The 17,492-nt window shown below is 40.3% G+C and overlaps 1 protein-coding gene across 2 annotated transcripts in view; it reads left to right on the forward strand.

Annotated features, from left to right (window-relative positions):
• The window catches only part of OXSR1 (oxidative stress responsive kinase 1), a 91,560-nt gene extending 78,154 nt beyond the window's left edge, over positions 1 to 13,406 (forward strand). Inside the window, exons 13-18 of one of the 2 annotated variants that reach the window (XM_026001004.2) lie at positions 3,147 to 3,293; positions 4,654 to 4,718; positions 7,167 to 7,219; positions 8,677 to 8,745; positions 10,008 to 10,072; positions 10,691 to 13,406. In XM_026001004.2, the coding sequence (XP_025856789.1) occupies positions 3,147 to 3,293; positions 4,654 to 4,718; positions 7,167 to 7,219; positions 8,677 to 8,745; positions 10,008 to 10,072; positions 10,691 to 10,765 (474 nt within the window). In that variant the 3' untranslated portion in view covers positions 10,766 to 13,406. The remainder of the gene's footprint in view (positions 1 to 3,146; positions 3,294 to 4,653; positions 4,719 to 7,166; positions 7,220 to 8,676; positions 8,746 to 10,007; positions 10,073 to 10,690) is intronic. The other variant, XM_026001005.2, reaches the window with a different exon arrangement.
• The last annotated feature ends 4,086 nt before the right edge of the window (positions 13,407 to 17,492 follow it).

Consider the following 17,492-nt stretch of genomic DNA (forward strand, 5'->3'; position numbering starts at 1 on the left):
AATATAGCCTCTGCTGACCAGAGATAGACATGAAGTGTGTGTAAGAAATAACTTCTTTATGTAATCTTCTGAGAATTTAAGATTATTTCTTACTCTAATTTAATCTGTCTTGACTAATTCTTAATTTCTCCTCTAATTTAATCTGTCTTTACTAATTCTTAATTTCTCCACAGTTGAGTGGAGAGGGCATTTTACATATTATCCAAAGTTGTGGGCAGCCCCGGTGACACAGTGGTTTAGCGCCGCCTGCAGCCCAGGGTGTGATCCTGGAGACCCTGAATCAAGTCCCACATCAGGCTCTCTGCATGGAGCCTGCTTCTCCCTCTGCCTGTGTCTCTGTCTCTCTCTCTGTGTGTGTCTCTATGAATAAATAAATAAAATCTTAAAAAAAAAAAAAAGAATTCAAAGTTGTTCTTGTGATCTCCTTGTCCTTTTGCCTTAATTGCAGCCCCACATGGACTCTCAGGCACCTCATACACTTCTGTCCTCATTACTTTGTTATGTTTGAAATTAGGGTGAAGGAGCAACTGAGTGTCTCAGTGGGTTAAGCATCTGCCTTAGGCTTAGGTCATGAACCCCAGGGGTCCTGAGATCTAGCTGTATTGGGCTCCCTGCGTAGTGGGAAGTCAGCTTCTCTCTTTCCCTCTGTGCGCCGCCCCCCCCAGCCCATGCGCTCTCTCTGTCAAATAAATAAAAGCTTTTTTTAAAAAAAAAAAATCTGTGGTGAAATAGATGTAACATGGAAGTTACCATCTTAACCATGTTTAAGAGTACAGTTCAGGGATCCCTGGGTGGCGCAGCGGTTTGGCGCCTGCCTTTGGCCCAGGGCGCGATCCTGGAGACCCGGGATCGAATCCCACATCAGGCTCCCGGTGCATGGAGCCTGCTTCTCCCTCCGCCTGTGTCTCTGCCTCTCTCTCTCTCTCTGTGACTATCATAAATAAATAAAAAAATTTAAAAAAAAAAAAAAGAGTACAGTTCAGTGGCATCCAGTACACTCACACTCTTGTGCAGTCATCACCACCAACCATCTCCAGGTGAACAATCACCCCATTTTTTCCTTCCCCCAACCCCTGGCAGCCACCATTCTACCATCTCTGAATTGTACTATTCTATGTATACCTCATGTAAGTGGAATCATATAATATTTGTCTTTTGTGACTGGCTTATCTCTCCCAGCATAATGTCCTCTGGGTTCATCGATGTAATATGTGTCAGATTTCCTTCCTTCCTCCCCTTTTGAGGCTGAATAATATTCCACTGTCTGTATCTACCACATTTGTTTATCCATTGACTGGATAGCACTTGGGTTGCTTTCACTTTTGGGCTGTTGTGAATAATTTCATTCTCAACATGGCTGCATAAATATCTGTTTGAGTTCCTGCTTCCAGTTCTTTGGGGTCTGTACTCAGAAAGGAATTGCTAGGTCATATAGCAATTCTATTTTTATTTTATTTTTTTTATAAATTTTGATTTAAAAAAAGATTTTATTTATTCATGAGAGATATATATAGAGAGAGGCAGGGACACAGGCAGAGGGAGAAGCAGGCTTCATGCAGGGAGCCTGACATGGGACTTGATCCCGGGTCTCCAGGATCACACCCTGGGCTGAAGGCTGCGCTAAACCACTGAGCCACCTGGGCTGCCCTATTTTTAATGTTTTGAGGAATCATCTTACTGTTTTCCACAGTGGCTGCACGCTTCTCTATTCCTACCTGCACTGCACAGGGTTCCAGTTTCTCCATATCAGTTCATTGCTTGGTTTTCTTTAACCTTTCTGTTCTTATTATAGGTAATTATGTATCTGGAATTTGGAAACTGTTCTTTTGAAATATTGCTAATACTTAATGTTAACATTTTCTTTTTGTTGTTGTTTTTTAAGATTTTATTTATTCATGAGAGACAGAGAGAGAGAGAGAAAGAGAGAGGCAGAGACATAGGCAGAGGGACAAGCAGGCTCCATGCAGGGAGCCTGACGTGGGACTTGATGCCGGGTCTCCAGGGTCAGGCCCTGGGCTGAAGGCGGCGCTAAACCGCTGAGCCACCTGGGCTGCCCAATGTTAACATTTTCAAAATTAATCTTAACATTCTGTTTTTCTTTCAAAATCCAGAACCAGAGTTACAGAGTTACTTTTTATTTCCTCTGTGTGATATAAATGAACACAGAATTATACTTCTTTTTCTCTTGATTTTGTTTATATAATATCAGCTATTAAGCCTCTCTTGTTGCCCTTTCAGTTTTATTCTCTTTCAACTCTAAATTTTAGTATTTTTACCCATCAATTTGTAATTTTGAATATGTTTAATTTGACTTTTTACTCAACATCAGTCTTTTTCCCCCTACATTACATACTTAATATTTATAAAAATATTTCAAACACACAAAATTATATACATATATATATAAAATATCTGTGTTGGTTATAAAGCTTCACATCTGTTTTGAAAAGCATGTCAGATATGTTAATGTATCACTGGTTAATTGTCTTTCTTTTTATGTAATGGAAGGTTCCCAGAAAAATGGAGCTTTTGTAATTTAGTATTACTACTTAAATCTGTATCTTGGAGGTGCTGTTTTATTGGGCAAAGTGAATAGAATAGATGTAATTAGAAATAAATATGTGAACTAGTGTTATATGGGCTTTAGTGTGGCTGAACTTGAAAAATCTGTGCTAAGTGAAATAAGCCAGATACAACAGAGTGCATACATTCTGTTTATATGAAAGATCCAGAAAAGGCAAACTGATGAAGTCAGAATGTAGATCAGTGGCTGCCTAGGGCTGGGTGTGGCAGCAGAAGTGAAATGTAAATGGGCACCAGAGAACTGAGTTGATGAAAATGTTCTCAAGTTAGAGTGTAGTAATATTTGCACAAGTATAAGTTTTCTAGAAACCATTGAATTGGATACTTAGAGTGGATGAATTTAGTGGGATATGAATTACACCTTAAAAAAGTTGTTATAAACAAAAAAACCTAGTAGAAATATTTGGCTTCCATTTGAAATAATATTCAAGAGAGGTAGAGGTGTGCCAGTGCACTACACAGAAACTGCTTTGAAAATGTCACTCCGGGAGGCTCTCCTTGCCCGTCAGCAGACTTGCTTCCCTTTCCATTCAGCTAAAGCAGCACTGTCTGGTTTTTTACAGCTATTTTCAACAACTGATCCCGTGGGTACTTTACTCCAAGTTCCAGAACAAATTTCTGCTCATCTACCTCAGCCAGCCGGGCACATGCCTGCACAACCAACTCCCGTCTCTCCCCCACCCCCGGCAGAGCCAGCAAAAACTGCTCAGGTAAAGCAGGAGTGCACTTTCATGGTCGGCCTTCAGGGTAGATGGAGACAGCAGAAACTGATGTTGTGGTGGAGTTTAAAACAAACTAGAAATTCTCTTCTCACAGTTTTCATTGTATGCAGGTAATAGAGCTTTTCAAGGATCACACAGGTTTTCAAGCAGCAAGATAAGTTAGTGATGGAAACATTCCAAACATCAGAAATTTGGGGATATTCTCATCAACTTTTTATGAGATCAGTATTATATCTGCAGCTGACCAAGTTCGTCTTGACACTAGGATTGTCAGTTCTGTTTACTTTTTGTTCAGTTACACTTGTATTATAAATACATCTCCAATCCATGATTTTCTTTTATTACTCTTTTTTTTTAAGATATTTGTCAATTTTATGAGGGTTGATTTTATTGAAGTGATGGAATATCTATAAATGCACATCATTTGTCACACACAAATATCATTAAATCCTCATACACTGAAAGCAGTCAAGGGAATAATGACCCCGCTGTGAATCACTCCCTGTTGTCCTTCTGGAAACTCCAGATACTGTGTGCAACACGTGACCTTATGCTCCATGGTTGGAGTGAGGTTTCCAGAGTCTGTTCATTTATTAAATATTAGAGAGTTCATTTTTTCCCCCTAACATTTTAGACTGAAAGAGGTAAAGATGGAAGTTCTGATTTTTTTCTTTTGCAATCTGATGGTGGTCTGCCTTTGGAGACCTGCTCTGAGAGCTTCTGGGTAATCATGGTGTTGACTTCATGTCACCTTTTTATTGAATGTAAGCTTCCCATTTCTTTCCACCATATCCAGAAAGATACAGTTATCTTATGAAAACTGATGGAAAGATTAGATTCACTTTATAAAAAACTTCAGTAGAATGTATATTCTCTAGGAAGCAAGGGATACCTTACACTTTTCAGAGAGGATTAGTTTAGTCATTAAAAGACTTGGGACCTCCAGGCTAGGTGGATTCCTAAGGGGCAGCTGGTTTAGATCTTACCTTGTATATTGCTATATGATACACTGGCAGAATTTTTTAAAGGGAAAAAACCAGCTATATTGTTTTTCACCCTTGTAGAGGGAAAGAGGCATCTGAATAATACAAAATACAAATGTAGCTTGTATGGCATTTCATGTGGGTTTGAGAATTTTCTTTCTAATTGTGCTTAACTCAGGCTGACATCTCTTATTGCTGCCTCGAAGTGCATCCTACCATAGCAAGAAATGTCCCAGCAACTGATCTGTCCTCACTGAGAGATGAAGAAATTGCTACCACGTGGATGTTTCCTCTGCTGATGACCATTAGTCACCTCATGCTTAGTAGTTTATACACTGACTTTATACCTTTTGATGCTTTTTTAGACTCTGCCTTCAGGAGCAGGCTCACAAGAGACCAAGATCCCAATCAGCCTAGTACTCAGATTAAGGTAAGTAAACACCTTCTGGTTACCTTTTGAATACTCTAAGTATGCTGTTTTCTCTTTGAAAGTGACTCTTTTTTCTAATAGTCTGTGCCTGAGAGTAACCAGCAAGATTCTTTGCCGTCCAGTATCAAGGGCTGGGCATTGCAGGGATGCAATACTGTTGCCCTCATAGTCAGTTGAGTGTCTGACTCTTGGTTTCGGCTCAGGTCGTGATATTAGGGCTGTGAGATCAAGTCCCATGTCGGCCTCCACACTCAGTGGAGTCTGCTTAACATTCTCTCTCTTGCTCCTCCCCCCTTCTAAAATAAATAAATAAATAAAATCTTTAAAAAAAAAGAAAAAAGAAGTAATAGCAACAGCACAAGGACTTGGATGTTAACTAGTGCACACATTCTCTTAGCTGTTTCTCCATTAATGATTTTTTCCAAACAACTAGTTTAGGTTCTGTAATTGAGTACGGTCTGTAATTGAGGAATAGTTTTTAGGGGAACAGCACTTGGTTGGCTTATCTGAAGATTAGGCCTTTAATTTTGACCATATATCATGGGCTCTCAGATCATCTGACCCAAGAGTGGAGTGCTTTCTGATTGTGATAGATCATATTAAGGCCTTGTTCTTAAAATGATGAAGGGAAAATCCTCTAAGGATATAATTGGTCTGTTTCTCTGTTTTACAGAAAGTGTTCTAAATCAGTGGTTCTTGCTGGGGTCATATAGATAGGCTCTGACAGATTGCTCACAGGAAGTGCCATAGGTGGCAATCTGCTCATTCTAACCCTCTCTCCTTTTGCAGGTAGTTAGATTAAGATTGCAGAGCATTCTTGTTAGATTAGCAATGGCTGTTGTATTCTAATTTGGTCTCATTCTATTCATAAAACAAAGTTATCACTTAAGACAACTCAGATCTTCTTTAACTATTACTATATAATTCCAGTATTAAAATAATTTAATTCCAGTTATCTTATGGTGTTTCAGTTGTACAGTACAATAACTCAACAATTCTGTATATTACTGAGTGTTCATAGTGTACTCTTGATCCCCATCCCGTTTCACACATCCGCCTTCCCACCTCCCCTATGCTAACCATCAGTTTGAATAGTTAAGAGTCTATTTTTAGGTTTATCTCTTTTTTCCCCCCCTCTGTTCATTTGTTTTGTTTCTTAAATTCCACATGTGAATGAAATCATATGATACTTGTCCTTCTTTGAGTGACTTCCTTTAGCATTATACTCTCTGGCTCCATTCACATGGAGCAAATGGCAAGATTTCATTCTTTCTTATGGTTGAGTAATATCCAATTGTATGTGTATACTGCATCTTCTTTATCATTCATCAGTCGATGGACACTCGGGCTGCTTCTGTATCTTGGCTATTGTAATAATGCAGCAGTAAAAGGGGTGCATGTATTCCTTTGAATCAGTGTATTTGTATTTTTTGTGTAAATATCCAACTGTGCGATTACTGGATCATATGGTATTTCTGTTTTTAACTTCTTGAGGAATTTCCATGCTGTTTTCCACAGTGGCTGCACCAGTTTGCATTCCCACCAACAGTGTACAAGGATTCTATTTCTCCACGTCCTCACCAACACATGTTGTTTCTTGTGTTGTTGATTGTGATGAGAGTTAGGTGATATCTCATTTGATTTTGATTTGTGTTTCCCTAATGATGAGTGATGTTTTCATGTGTCTGTGTCTGTTGGCCATCTGGATGTCTTCTTTGGAAAAATGTTTATGTATCCTGCCCATTTTTTAATTGGATTATTTGGGGTTTTTTGGTATTGAGTTGTATAAGTTCTTTTATTATTTTGGATACTAGCCCTTTCGTATCCTGTATCATTTTAATTATACCTTCCTGTGCTCATGCATTTTCCTCTTAGTTTATTTGATATCTTAGAGGGACTAAAGATGGGAGTAGGCATATAAGAATCTCCTCAAAAGCATGAGGGCTTTTTGTTTTTGTTTTTGTTTTCATGAGGGCTTTTTGTTTTGTTTTTTCTTAGTTTGTGCTTTGGTGGTTTTTTTTCCCTATTTATTTATTTCCGTTATCAACGTACAGTGCTATATTAGTTTCAGTTGTACAATTCAGTGATTCAGCAATTCATTTCATTACTTGGTGCTCATCACAATAAATGTACTCTTAATTCCCTTTACCCATTAGCACCAAGGTTTTATATTGATTAATATAGAGTACATAAATTATATAGAGTACATAAATTACGGAGTAATTTATGAGTACATAAATAATAGAGTACATAAATTAAAAGGGTTGTATGACAGTTAGATGGTCACTCCTAGTAGTTTGCTTTGAGCCCTGAAATATGAGCTCATAGAACAGATCATATGATCTGTGGGAATCGAATGGTCTTTCTTGAGTTCTTTCCTGTTAAATGTTGGCAAAGTCAGTATGCATAAATCTAGAAATTTATTTTACACATTGTTTTCTTTTGTAGGAATTCAAAAAAAGAACTAAATGATATTCGATTCGAGTTCACTCCTGGGAGAGGTGAGGTATCAAAAACATTAAAAACAAAATAACTTCTAATTTATCATTTTATGAAATGTATTGTGATGTTTTTGTCCTTTAGATATATTTTGCTTTTAAAAGATGAAAATGTTCCTGGTTTAAAGGGTTTGGGTGACATATGAATAAAATAAAAAATTCAATTTACTACTAACCTCATTTTAAAACCTAGTATAATACAGACAGTAATGAATGTAGCTGTAATTTACTACCTGCTGTAGTAGGCCAGGCATTGTGCTAAGCTTTCTATCTCATTAAATTCTCAGAATAGCCCCCTAAGGAAGATTATGTCCCCATTGCATAGATGCTGAAACCATGGTTTAGAGATAGGGGAGGTAACTTCTTGTCATTCACACAGCTGGAATCATATCTACACCTGTCAGGGTGCAGAGTTCTCGCTCTCATCACTGAATATGGTTGTCCTTCTCCATGACAGGACAAGGAAAAAGTAAGACTTCCCGGCTATTCTCCCCAGGCCAAAGCTGAGTCCTATCAAGCATTGTTTCTGGCCATGAACTTCTCCCTGGGATGAGGCTTGTTTCTTTCTTGCCATTATTACTCAGGATTCAGATTTGGGAGGTGGCCAGCAGCCAGTACATTTGTCCTGTGTGCCATGCTCATTCTTCCTGCTGTTTTGGTATCATCAGCGACTGAGTATGAAAGAGAACAGATGCAGATGTGGAGAGGTGTATCTGTTTCACTGTTTAAAACCAGGAAGAGTCTCATCTTAAACTAATTCAAATCGCTGGTCATCTGTGCAGATGTGTACTCATCCACTCTCCAGAGGTCCTCTTGTTCCTTTCAAGGGCTCAGCCCTCAAGAAGCAGCCTCACTGAGTCAGTTGGAGATTAGATCAGTTAGGGATGCCCTGTCCTTGTCTTTTCATTTCTGTTACAACCATTGATCAGATTGTAGCACCTAAAATCGCTAGATATGAAGAAAAGCCCACCAGAATAAAAAAGAAAATGCCTTTAGCAAAAAACTTGGGGTATGATCTCCAAAGAGAAGAGATTACAATTTTTTTCTTTCAAGATGTACTTGAAAAGAAATCATTCCAAAAAAAAAAAAAAAAATCATTTCAGTGTACTAGCCCTGGAGATGTTGCATACTCGCCATCACATCTCAGAGCTGATGTGGCTCAGGGCCAGGGCTGCCCTCAGAATGGGACTTTCCTCTGAAGCATCACTGTCAGCTGTAAGTTATCTTTACAGTGAGCATCTGATACTGGTCATCTGATTGGTAGAGACCTAAGAGAATTTCCTACTTGAGGTAAGCCCAGTGGTTGGAGAAACCTTTCTGTGGGAGGAAGACCCCACCAGCCTCCTTGGTTTTGTGGATTTAGGAGCTACTGTGGGCTTGGCAGTGCCACCAACCACTCTAAGAGTTAGCAGTGACATGCGTGCACAAGAAATGGAGCACCTTCTTCTTTGTCCTTGCAGATACAGCAGAGGGTGTCTCTCAGGAACTCATTTCTGCCGGCCTGGTTGATGGAAGGGATTTAGTAATAGGTAACTACTTTGTGCTCTGCCCTGTGCCCCCGTGTCTTTGTCTGTGTATTTAGGACCTAGAGAAGCAGACTTTGATTCCATTGAGCAGATCTCACAGGTCTTGGAATGGTCTTGGCCTCACTGAAATAATAGGTATTGGAGACAGTTTCTCATAAAAATAGAAAAATCTCATTTTTGAGTTTGCTTTGTGACTTCCAGTGATAGTAAGTGAAAGCTGGGAGACTCTAGTAGAATTGATGACGTGTTACAAGTTAAACTTAGCCATATCTAATCCATTTTGGAGGGTGAAGCTCAGCCCTTGTAGAGTTAAGAGGTAAGCAAAATTCATTAGAGGTTTATTTCTATAATAATCAGAAAGTAAGAAAAGGCACAGTCGGGCCATGGGTACATGTTATTTGAGGGAAAAACTCATTGTGTAGGGCCAGTCAGCAAAATTTTTCTATAAAGAACCAGATGGTAAATAGTTTAGGCTTTGTGGGCCATACACTGTCTCTGTTGTCTTTTTTTTTTAAGATTTTATTAATTTATTCATGAGAGACAGAGAGAGAGGCAGAGATGTAGGCAGAGGGAGAAGTAGGCTCCATGCAGGGAACCTGATGTGGAACTCGATCCCGGGACTCCAGGATCATGACCTGAGCCAAAGGCAGACACTCAACCACTGACCCACCCAGGCGTCCCTGTCTCTGTTGTCTTTAAACCATTCTTAGCCTACAGCCAGACTAGAAATAAGCTGCAGGCCAGTTTGCCCATTCCTAGTTTTTGGCTTTCTGGCTCATGAGTAGGCAAATCCTACCTCTCATCTGTCTTTTTTTTTTTTTTTTTTTTTTTAAGATTTTATTTATTCATTTTACAGAGAAAGATCACCCAAGCAGGTTGAGCGGCAGGCAGAGGGAGAGATAGAAGCAGGCTCCCCACAGAACAGGGAGCCCAGTGAGATGCAGGGCTTGATCCCAGGACCCTGAGATCGTGACCTGAGTTGAAGGCAGACATGTAACCGACTGAGCCACCCAGGTGCCCCCTTTCACCTGTGTGTCTTGCCCCAGTTAGTACAGCATCTTAAAGTTATTTTGATCATGATTCCAGATTTATTTTTGCTACTTAGAGTTGAATTTAAAAGATAACTTTTGTTTGCAGAGTAATTTATCTTTCTGCTTCCATTTTGGTTGAACATAGACCATTCTAAGCTACCATTTAAGTTTTTAAAACATGATAGAAAGTGGACTTACTTAGTTTCTCATTATGTTCTGTTTGTATGATTACAGTGGCAGCGAATTTGCAGAAAATTGTGGAAGAACCTCAGTCAAATCGATCTGTCACTTTCAAACTGGTACTCTTCTTTTTTTTTTTTTTTTTTTTTAAAGATTTTATTTATTTATTCATGAGAGACACAGAGAGAGAGGCAGAAACATAGGCAGAGAGAGAAGCAGGCTTCATGCAGGGAGCCCGATGTGGAACTCTATCCCAGGACTCCAGGATCATGCCCTGAGCCAAAGGCAGACGCTCAACCGCTGAGCCACCCAGGCGTCCCTCATCTCTTCCTTCTTATTAAACTGTTCTTACACAGCAGCAGCCTCTGCAGACCAGCTTCTATATTCCCTGAGTGATGAGAATATTAAAATATGGCGGATTGTGTTCATTTAGCTTCCCCAAGGCCCTAGGCCAATGTCTCCTTTTGAGTGACCTCACGTTCTCTCTCCATCCCAGGAAGCTTGCTTCCTACCCCAGGCCCTTGACTCTTCTCAAGAGAGAGTATTAGCCAGTCTGACTCCAGCTTTGTACTCAGCCCCCAACTTTTCTGGAAGAGACAACTTCATCTGTGTCCTCTATGTATCCCAGGGACCTGTACCCCACTGTTTTCCTTCCCACAGTCCTTATATCAGTTTTAATTGCTACCTGAAGTTTTGTTTACAAATAACCACAGCTTCTCATTTTGTTTGGTTCTTAGGCATCTGGTGTTGAAGGCTCGGATATTCCTGATGATGGTAAACTAATAGGATTTGCCCAGCTCAGCATCAGCTAAACCACAGCCTTGGAAGAGGCGGCCTAAGGAGATTCCATACATGCGTATCTCTGTTGCTTCTGTTGGCCTAAACCCACTACTGCCAAAGAACCCAGCAACAAACCTCCCGGCTAGGAGCTTTAGAGGTCTTTCTTTATGTTCTTGCCATCATTCCCCCGTTTTCCCACAGAGAAAGAAAAGTTGGATTACCAGTGGCCAGCATCCCTTCAAAGAGTTCCGTTAGTAAACTTAACTGCACATGTTCCCTATCTTCCTCCATCTGAGACAGGAAATGTGCCTCCAAGCCCAGGAGGGAGAACTGTCAGCTCATCTTGCCTTACTCCAATGGTGGCGCTGGGTGGAAAGTAGCAGCTATATTGGGCTTCCTCATCTTGCCTGTTCTCCCACACCTGACAGGATGTGGGCATATTGGGATATCTCTTTACCACTGAAGTAGCAATTAAAAATTGATTGTTTATCTGGAGCCCAGAGAATTTAATTTAGTGATTTTTTTTTTCTTTTTCTTTTTTTAAATCTGATGTGAATTCTAGCAACCTTTGTTAGGAAAAAGCACAGCCTCAGAAGGAGGCAGCCTAAACTGTGTTCTTGTTTTGTTCGTTTCTAAGCGTTTTGCTGAAGCTGCTCTCAGGCACCCCTCTTCATCACTCCCTCCAGAAAGGGTTGCTAGCCTTAACTTCAGCTGGTGCAAAACATCTGACTGTAGTCGAACTTCAGCCATCAGACCCTTCAGAGTGGAACTTTGGACTGTTTTTAGTGAAAACACCAAGTAATGGCGTGTAAAAGTGAATTTCCCCAGCAGTGGTTTTGAACAGGAAAAATTGCAACTCATATCATTGTGGAATAATTTATTCTCGGATCTTAAAAATTCAGTTGAAGAAAAATTGCTCCTTAATCCTCCCATGAAAATTTGCCTGGCCTCCACGTCATGAGGAAATGCAAGGCTGAGCTTTCTACAGCAATAAAGGAGACTCACCAGGCCAGCGAGGCCTGCCTTCCGCCCCTCTCCTGCACTGACCCTTTGGAGAGGGTCCACACTTCTGTGCGCTGAACCTGACCCAGGATGGAAAGTGAAACCACATGTGCCGTGACTTAGGATTTATGAGTAGACAGTGTTCATTTGATTTTCTATAGAAATAATATAAATTATTCTTTGGGTTTAAAAAAGAGCACTCATAATGCAATATGTGAGTAATCGGTGGGGCCGATTTTCTTTCCTACTGTTTTGCAGTCAGCCTCTAACTGCAAGTAGCCCGAACAGTTTTTGTATAAGAAAGGGACACTCAGTCTGGCCTTAAAACGACACACAAAGATGGGCTTTGGCCTCACGGAAAGGGGAGAGCTGCCTCTTATAGAATTGCTCAAGCCCTTTCCAGCACTGTTGGTCTGTGAATAACAAGATTGCTTTGTCTAGTTTTCTCTTGGAGCATCTCCGGAAGCTTTCCCCACAACTCTTGTTTCATTCTAAGCTTGTAGTTTTAGTCCTGAGCTTTCTTCCCCTTCCCTGGGTGCAGAGGCATACTGAGTAAGGAGTGGGTGTTGGGGAGGAGGAGGGGGTATGGGTTTGGGGTGGCCATTGAAAGGAAAATAGATGAAAGGATCTAAGATCAAAGTCCAGGGTCCCAGCAGGGTTGGTAAAAATCAGGAGCCTGCCAAACCTAGAGAGGGAAAAGAAGACTGATTAGCTTGCTGGAAAAATATTTATCTTTTTCTTTTCTCCCCCCCCCTTTCTTTCTTTCTTTCTTTCTTTCTTTCTTTCTTTCTTTCTTTCGAGAGTAGGAGGAATGGGGGGCAGGCAGGTAGAAATAAGATGTGAAAGAGAGATAGCATCCTCTTTGGCACAGGACTAGTGGCTTACCTTTGAGCCCGTATTTTGGTTTCAAGCAAGCTATCATCATCTACTTATTGATAAATCCAAGGGGTGATGGCATCATTCTGTTCTAGCATTCTATTCGGAGGTGGTCTGGAGCCAAGGCTGGGTGTTAGCAGCAACCCATTTCCCTGTTCAGTTTCTCCAGCCAGCCACTCTTAAACTGCAGTGGAACAGGCATGCCAATAGAAGTGGGCTGGGGCTTTCTCTTTTCTTTTCAGTTCAGCTTTTGCCCTGCTGGGAATTAGGAGCCAGACACCAAGCCCCAGCACAGTGTTATTTCTTCTTCCGCGTGATGTATGGTGGACTCCCTGTGCTGACTTAAGCAGTGATGCTGAGGAAATACGTGAACAGAAACTTCCCTGGTTGGACAGCACGCGACTTAGTGAGCGACCTTGCTTCTCTCCAGGAGCAGTGGCTTAGGGTGCACCTCTGTCTCTAGGTCCCCAGGATCCCCAGGTCCCTTGGGGTAGAGACTAATTTAGCACAAGATAACATGTGCCAATGTCATTTGTGAAATGTATGGTCTTATTCTAAGTGACTGATGGATTTGTTTGGGGTTTTTGCTTAAGTTTTGAACCAAATCCTAGAGCCAGCTGATACTATTTAATAATCTGAGGATAGAATAATGGTGTATCAATAAATGGAGGTTTCTCCTATGATGTCTGGTAGATTATGGAAGATGTAAAATATTTTACCTCCCCCTTCCCTTTTTTTGACTTTGTATTTTGCTGCATGTTTCCTTCATTTTTAATCAATAAAGAGTAAATTGTCTGTGGCGGTGTAAGGATTCTTTACTCCAGTGCTTGCTGGTGGGGAACAGTGAGGAGTGGGTCAAGGAGTCACTACTAACTTAATTTTTCACACGAATGGACAAAAACCAAAGTGCACCTAAATTAAAAAAAAACTGTGTGTACTGATCTACGAATTATTAGAACAGCTTAAATCCATTGCACAGATGGGGAAACCGAAATCCCAAAAGGGAAAGAGAAGATATGGCCAGGGAAATTTCATAGGGTAGGGCATGAGACTCCTTGTACTGATCTTTCCTGTTTGATTCTTTTTTTTTTTTTTTTTTTTTAAGATTTATTTATTTATTCATGAAGAGAGAGGCAGAGACACAGGCAGAGGGAGAAGCAGGCTCCATGCAGGAAGCCTGATGTGGGACTCGATCCAGGATCCCCAGGATTACACCCCGGGCTGCAGGCAGCGCTAAACCGGGGCTGCCCTCCTGTTTGATTCTGCTTATGCTGTTGGATAGGGGAAAGAGGCCAGACTCCAGCTGTTGGGGTCCCTTTTGGAAAATTCAGAGCAGGGCTGACCTTGTCCCTGTTTGTCTTTGATATTGAAATGGTGGGGTTTCAAGTGAGATTCTGGCTCCTTTGTATTCCTACACCTCCCAGATAAGTAATCTCCCTGAAGGTGGCCTCCTGGGAGGGACTGCTGGTGGATCCTTATAATTCAGAGCTCAGGCATTGACAGCATTGTATCTGAGTGAATTTGATTTCATTTATTTTTTTATTTTTTTATTTTTATTTATTTATGATAGTCACAGAGAGAGAGAGAGAGGCAGAGACACAGGCAGAGGGAGAAGCAGGCTCCATGCACCGGGAGCCCAACGTGGGATTCGATCCCGGGTCTCCAGGATCGTGCCCTGGGCCAAAGGCAGGCGCCAAACCACTGCGCCACCCAGGGATCCCGTGAATTTGATTTCAAGATAAGCAGGTTGTGAGAGTGGAATCTGACTGGGGCACTTGGGTAGCTCAGTTGGTTAAGCATTCCTACTCTTGATTTCGGTTCAGGTCACGATGTCAGGGTCCTGAGATTGACCCCTTGTCGAACCCCATCAGGCTCCACACAGAGTGGAGTCTACTTGAGATTCTTTCTCCCTGTGCCCCTCCCTCCACTCACGTACTCTGTCCCTCGCTCTAAAATAAATAAAATCTTTGTTTAAAAAAAAGTGGACTATTGTGGGGACAGAGGAGGTGCTAGTTACTTAAAAGTGTGGTATGTGTTGGGGGAGGTGGCAGGACAAGAGTAAAAAGAGCCTTTCCGTTGTCCATTCTCTAACAAGATCAGGTGTCAAGGGGCCTGATTCCTTAGCTGTACCTCATATTAGCAGTTTTCCATGCCACAGTACATGGATTGCTCCTTTGGATCAGTTCATCTACGCCACACTTTTTGCCCTTTTAAAAAAATAGACTTCATTTTTTAGAGCAGTGTTAGTTTCACAGTGAAACTGAACAGAAATTATACAAAGTTCCCATACGCCCTTTGACCCCACACAGGCACAGCTTCCCCTACTGTCAACAACCTGCTCAAGAGTGGTACACTGGTTTCAATCAATGAACCTACATTGACACGTCATTATCACCCAAAGACAATAGTTGACATACAGGTTCACTTTTGGCTGTGGAACATTCTATAGATTTAGACATGTATAGTGACATGTATCCATCATTATATAAAATAGCTTCACTACCCTAAAATCCCCTGTATTCCACCTGTCCGTCTCCCTTCCTTTTAGTCCTTGGCAACCACTCATCTTTTCAGTGTCTCCATATATAGTTTTACCTCTTCCTATGTGTCATATTAGACTCCTGCAGTACATAGCCTTTTCAGAATGGCTTCTTTTGCTTACTAATATGTAATTAAAGGTCTCCTCTGTGTGTGTGTGTATGTGTGGTTTAATAGCTCTTTTTTTTTTCTTTTTTAGTGCTGAATATTCTATGTTTGATGTACGAGTTTATTAATCCATTTACCTATGGGTTGCTTTCAAGTTTTGACAGTTATGAATAAAGCTGCTATAAGCATCTATGTGGGAGTTCTGTGTGGATATGAGTTTTTAACTCCTTTTGGTAAATGCCAAGGATCCCAATTACGGATTGTAGGGTAAAAGCATAGTTTTATAAGAAACCACCAGCTGTCTTCTAAAGTGGCTGTTATTATTTTGCATTCCACAGTGAAGGAGAGTTTCTGTTGCTCTACATCCTTGCCACCATTTGGTGGTGTCAGTGTTTAAGACTTTGGTAATTCTAACAGGTGCTTAGTGATACCTTGTTTTAAGTTGCAATTCCTTACTGAGATGACCTCTAACATCTTTTTATATGCTTATTTGCCTTCTGTATACTTAAGGGTGTCTGTTCAAGTCTTTTGCCCATTTTAATTTTTTTTATTATATTTTTGCCCATTTTTAATAAGACTTTTCTTATTGTTGAGTTTTAAGAGTTCTTTGTATATTTTGTATAAAAGTCCGTTATTAGATACAGGCATACCTCATTCTACTGCACTTCACTTTATTGTGCTTTGCAGATACTGAGTCTTTTGCAATTTGAAGTGTGTGGCAACCCTGCATTGAGCACACCTCCAGGTACCATTTTTTCAACAGCATTTGCTCATTTTGTGTGTGTCAATAAAGTATTTCTTAATTAAGGTGTGTATATTGTTTAAACATAATGCTGTTGTACACTTAGTGGATTACTGCATAGTGTAAACATAACTTTTATATGCAGTGGGAAACCAGTCATTTGATTAGCTTTATTGCAATGTTTGCTTTTATTACAGTGATTTTGAACCCATTATCTTCAAGGTGTGTCTTTTATGTCTTTGCAAATATTTTTTCCAGTCTTCCTTTTTTCCCCGGAGCATGTTTTAATACTAATATAGTCCACCTTATCTGTTATTTCTTTCATGGATCATGTCTTTGGTGGTATATCTTAAGAAATCTTTACCACACCCAAGGTTATCTAGATATTTGCTTATGTTATATTCTAAGAGTTGTATAGTTTTGAATATTAGACTGCAGTCTTCGATCCATTTTGAGTTAATTTATACAGAGTTTAAAGTCTGTATCTAGAGTTATTTTTTGCCTCTGCGTGTCCAGTTCTAGCACTGTTTTTCTGCTATTGTCTTAATTGCCTTTGCTCTTTGGTCAAGGATCACTTGAATCTATGAGTCTATTTTTAGGCTTTATATTCTGTTCCGTTGATATGTTTATTCTTTATACTCTCTTGATTACTACAACTTTATAGTCTATTTTTTTTAAGATTTTTTTTTTTTTAGGGCAGCCCTGGTGGCCCAGGGGCCCAGCGCCACCTTCAGCCCGGGGTGTGATCCTGGAGACCCCAGATCGAGTCCCACATCAGGCTCCCTGCATGGAGCCTGCTTCTCCCTCTGCCTGTGTCTCTGCCTCTTTCTCTCTCTGTGTCTATCATGAATAAATAAATAAAATCTTTTAAAAAATTTTAAATTTATTCATGAGAAACACAGAGAAAGAGAGGAACACTTAGAATTAAGTCAATTTTTGTCAGTTCTTTTAGGTTTTCTAGTAGATGCTAGTGTCTGTCTGATGGATAATCACGTCATCTACAAACAAAGACCACTTCTTTCTTCCTTGCCAATCTACATACCTTCCTTTCCTTTTTCTTTTTTTTTAGGATTTATTTATCAATTAAAGAGTATACATGAGTAAGGGGAGGGGAAGAGAATGAATATCTCAAGTGAACTGGACTCCACACCGAGCACAGAACCCAATGCAGGGCTCAATCTCCTGATGTTGAGATTATGCCCTGAGCCGAAATCAAGAGTTGGATACTCAACCAACTAGTCACCCAGGTGCTCCTCATTTCCTTTTCTTGTATTGCATTAGTTGGGATATTTAATGTGATGTTGAAAAGCAGTGGCGAGAGGGGATATTCTTGTCTTGGTCCTGATTTTAGTGGAAAAGCTTCTATTTTCTCATTAAGTACAGTGTTAGCAAATGGGTTTTGAATTTTGTCAGGTGCTTTTTCTCCAGCATGTGATTTTTCTTTTTTAGCCTGTAGATGTGATGGATTGTATTAATTGATTTTTGCATTTTGA

The sequence above is a fragment of the Vulpes vulpes genome, chromosome 11, assembly GCF_048418805.1.
Source record: "Vulpes vulpes isolate BD-2025 chromosome 11, VulVul3, whole genome shotgun sequence".
Classification (NCBI taxonomy): Eukaryota; Metazoa; Chordata; class Mammalia; order Carnivora; family Canidae; genus Vulpes; species Vulpes vulpes.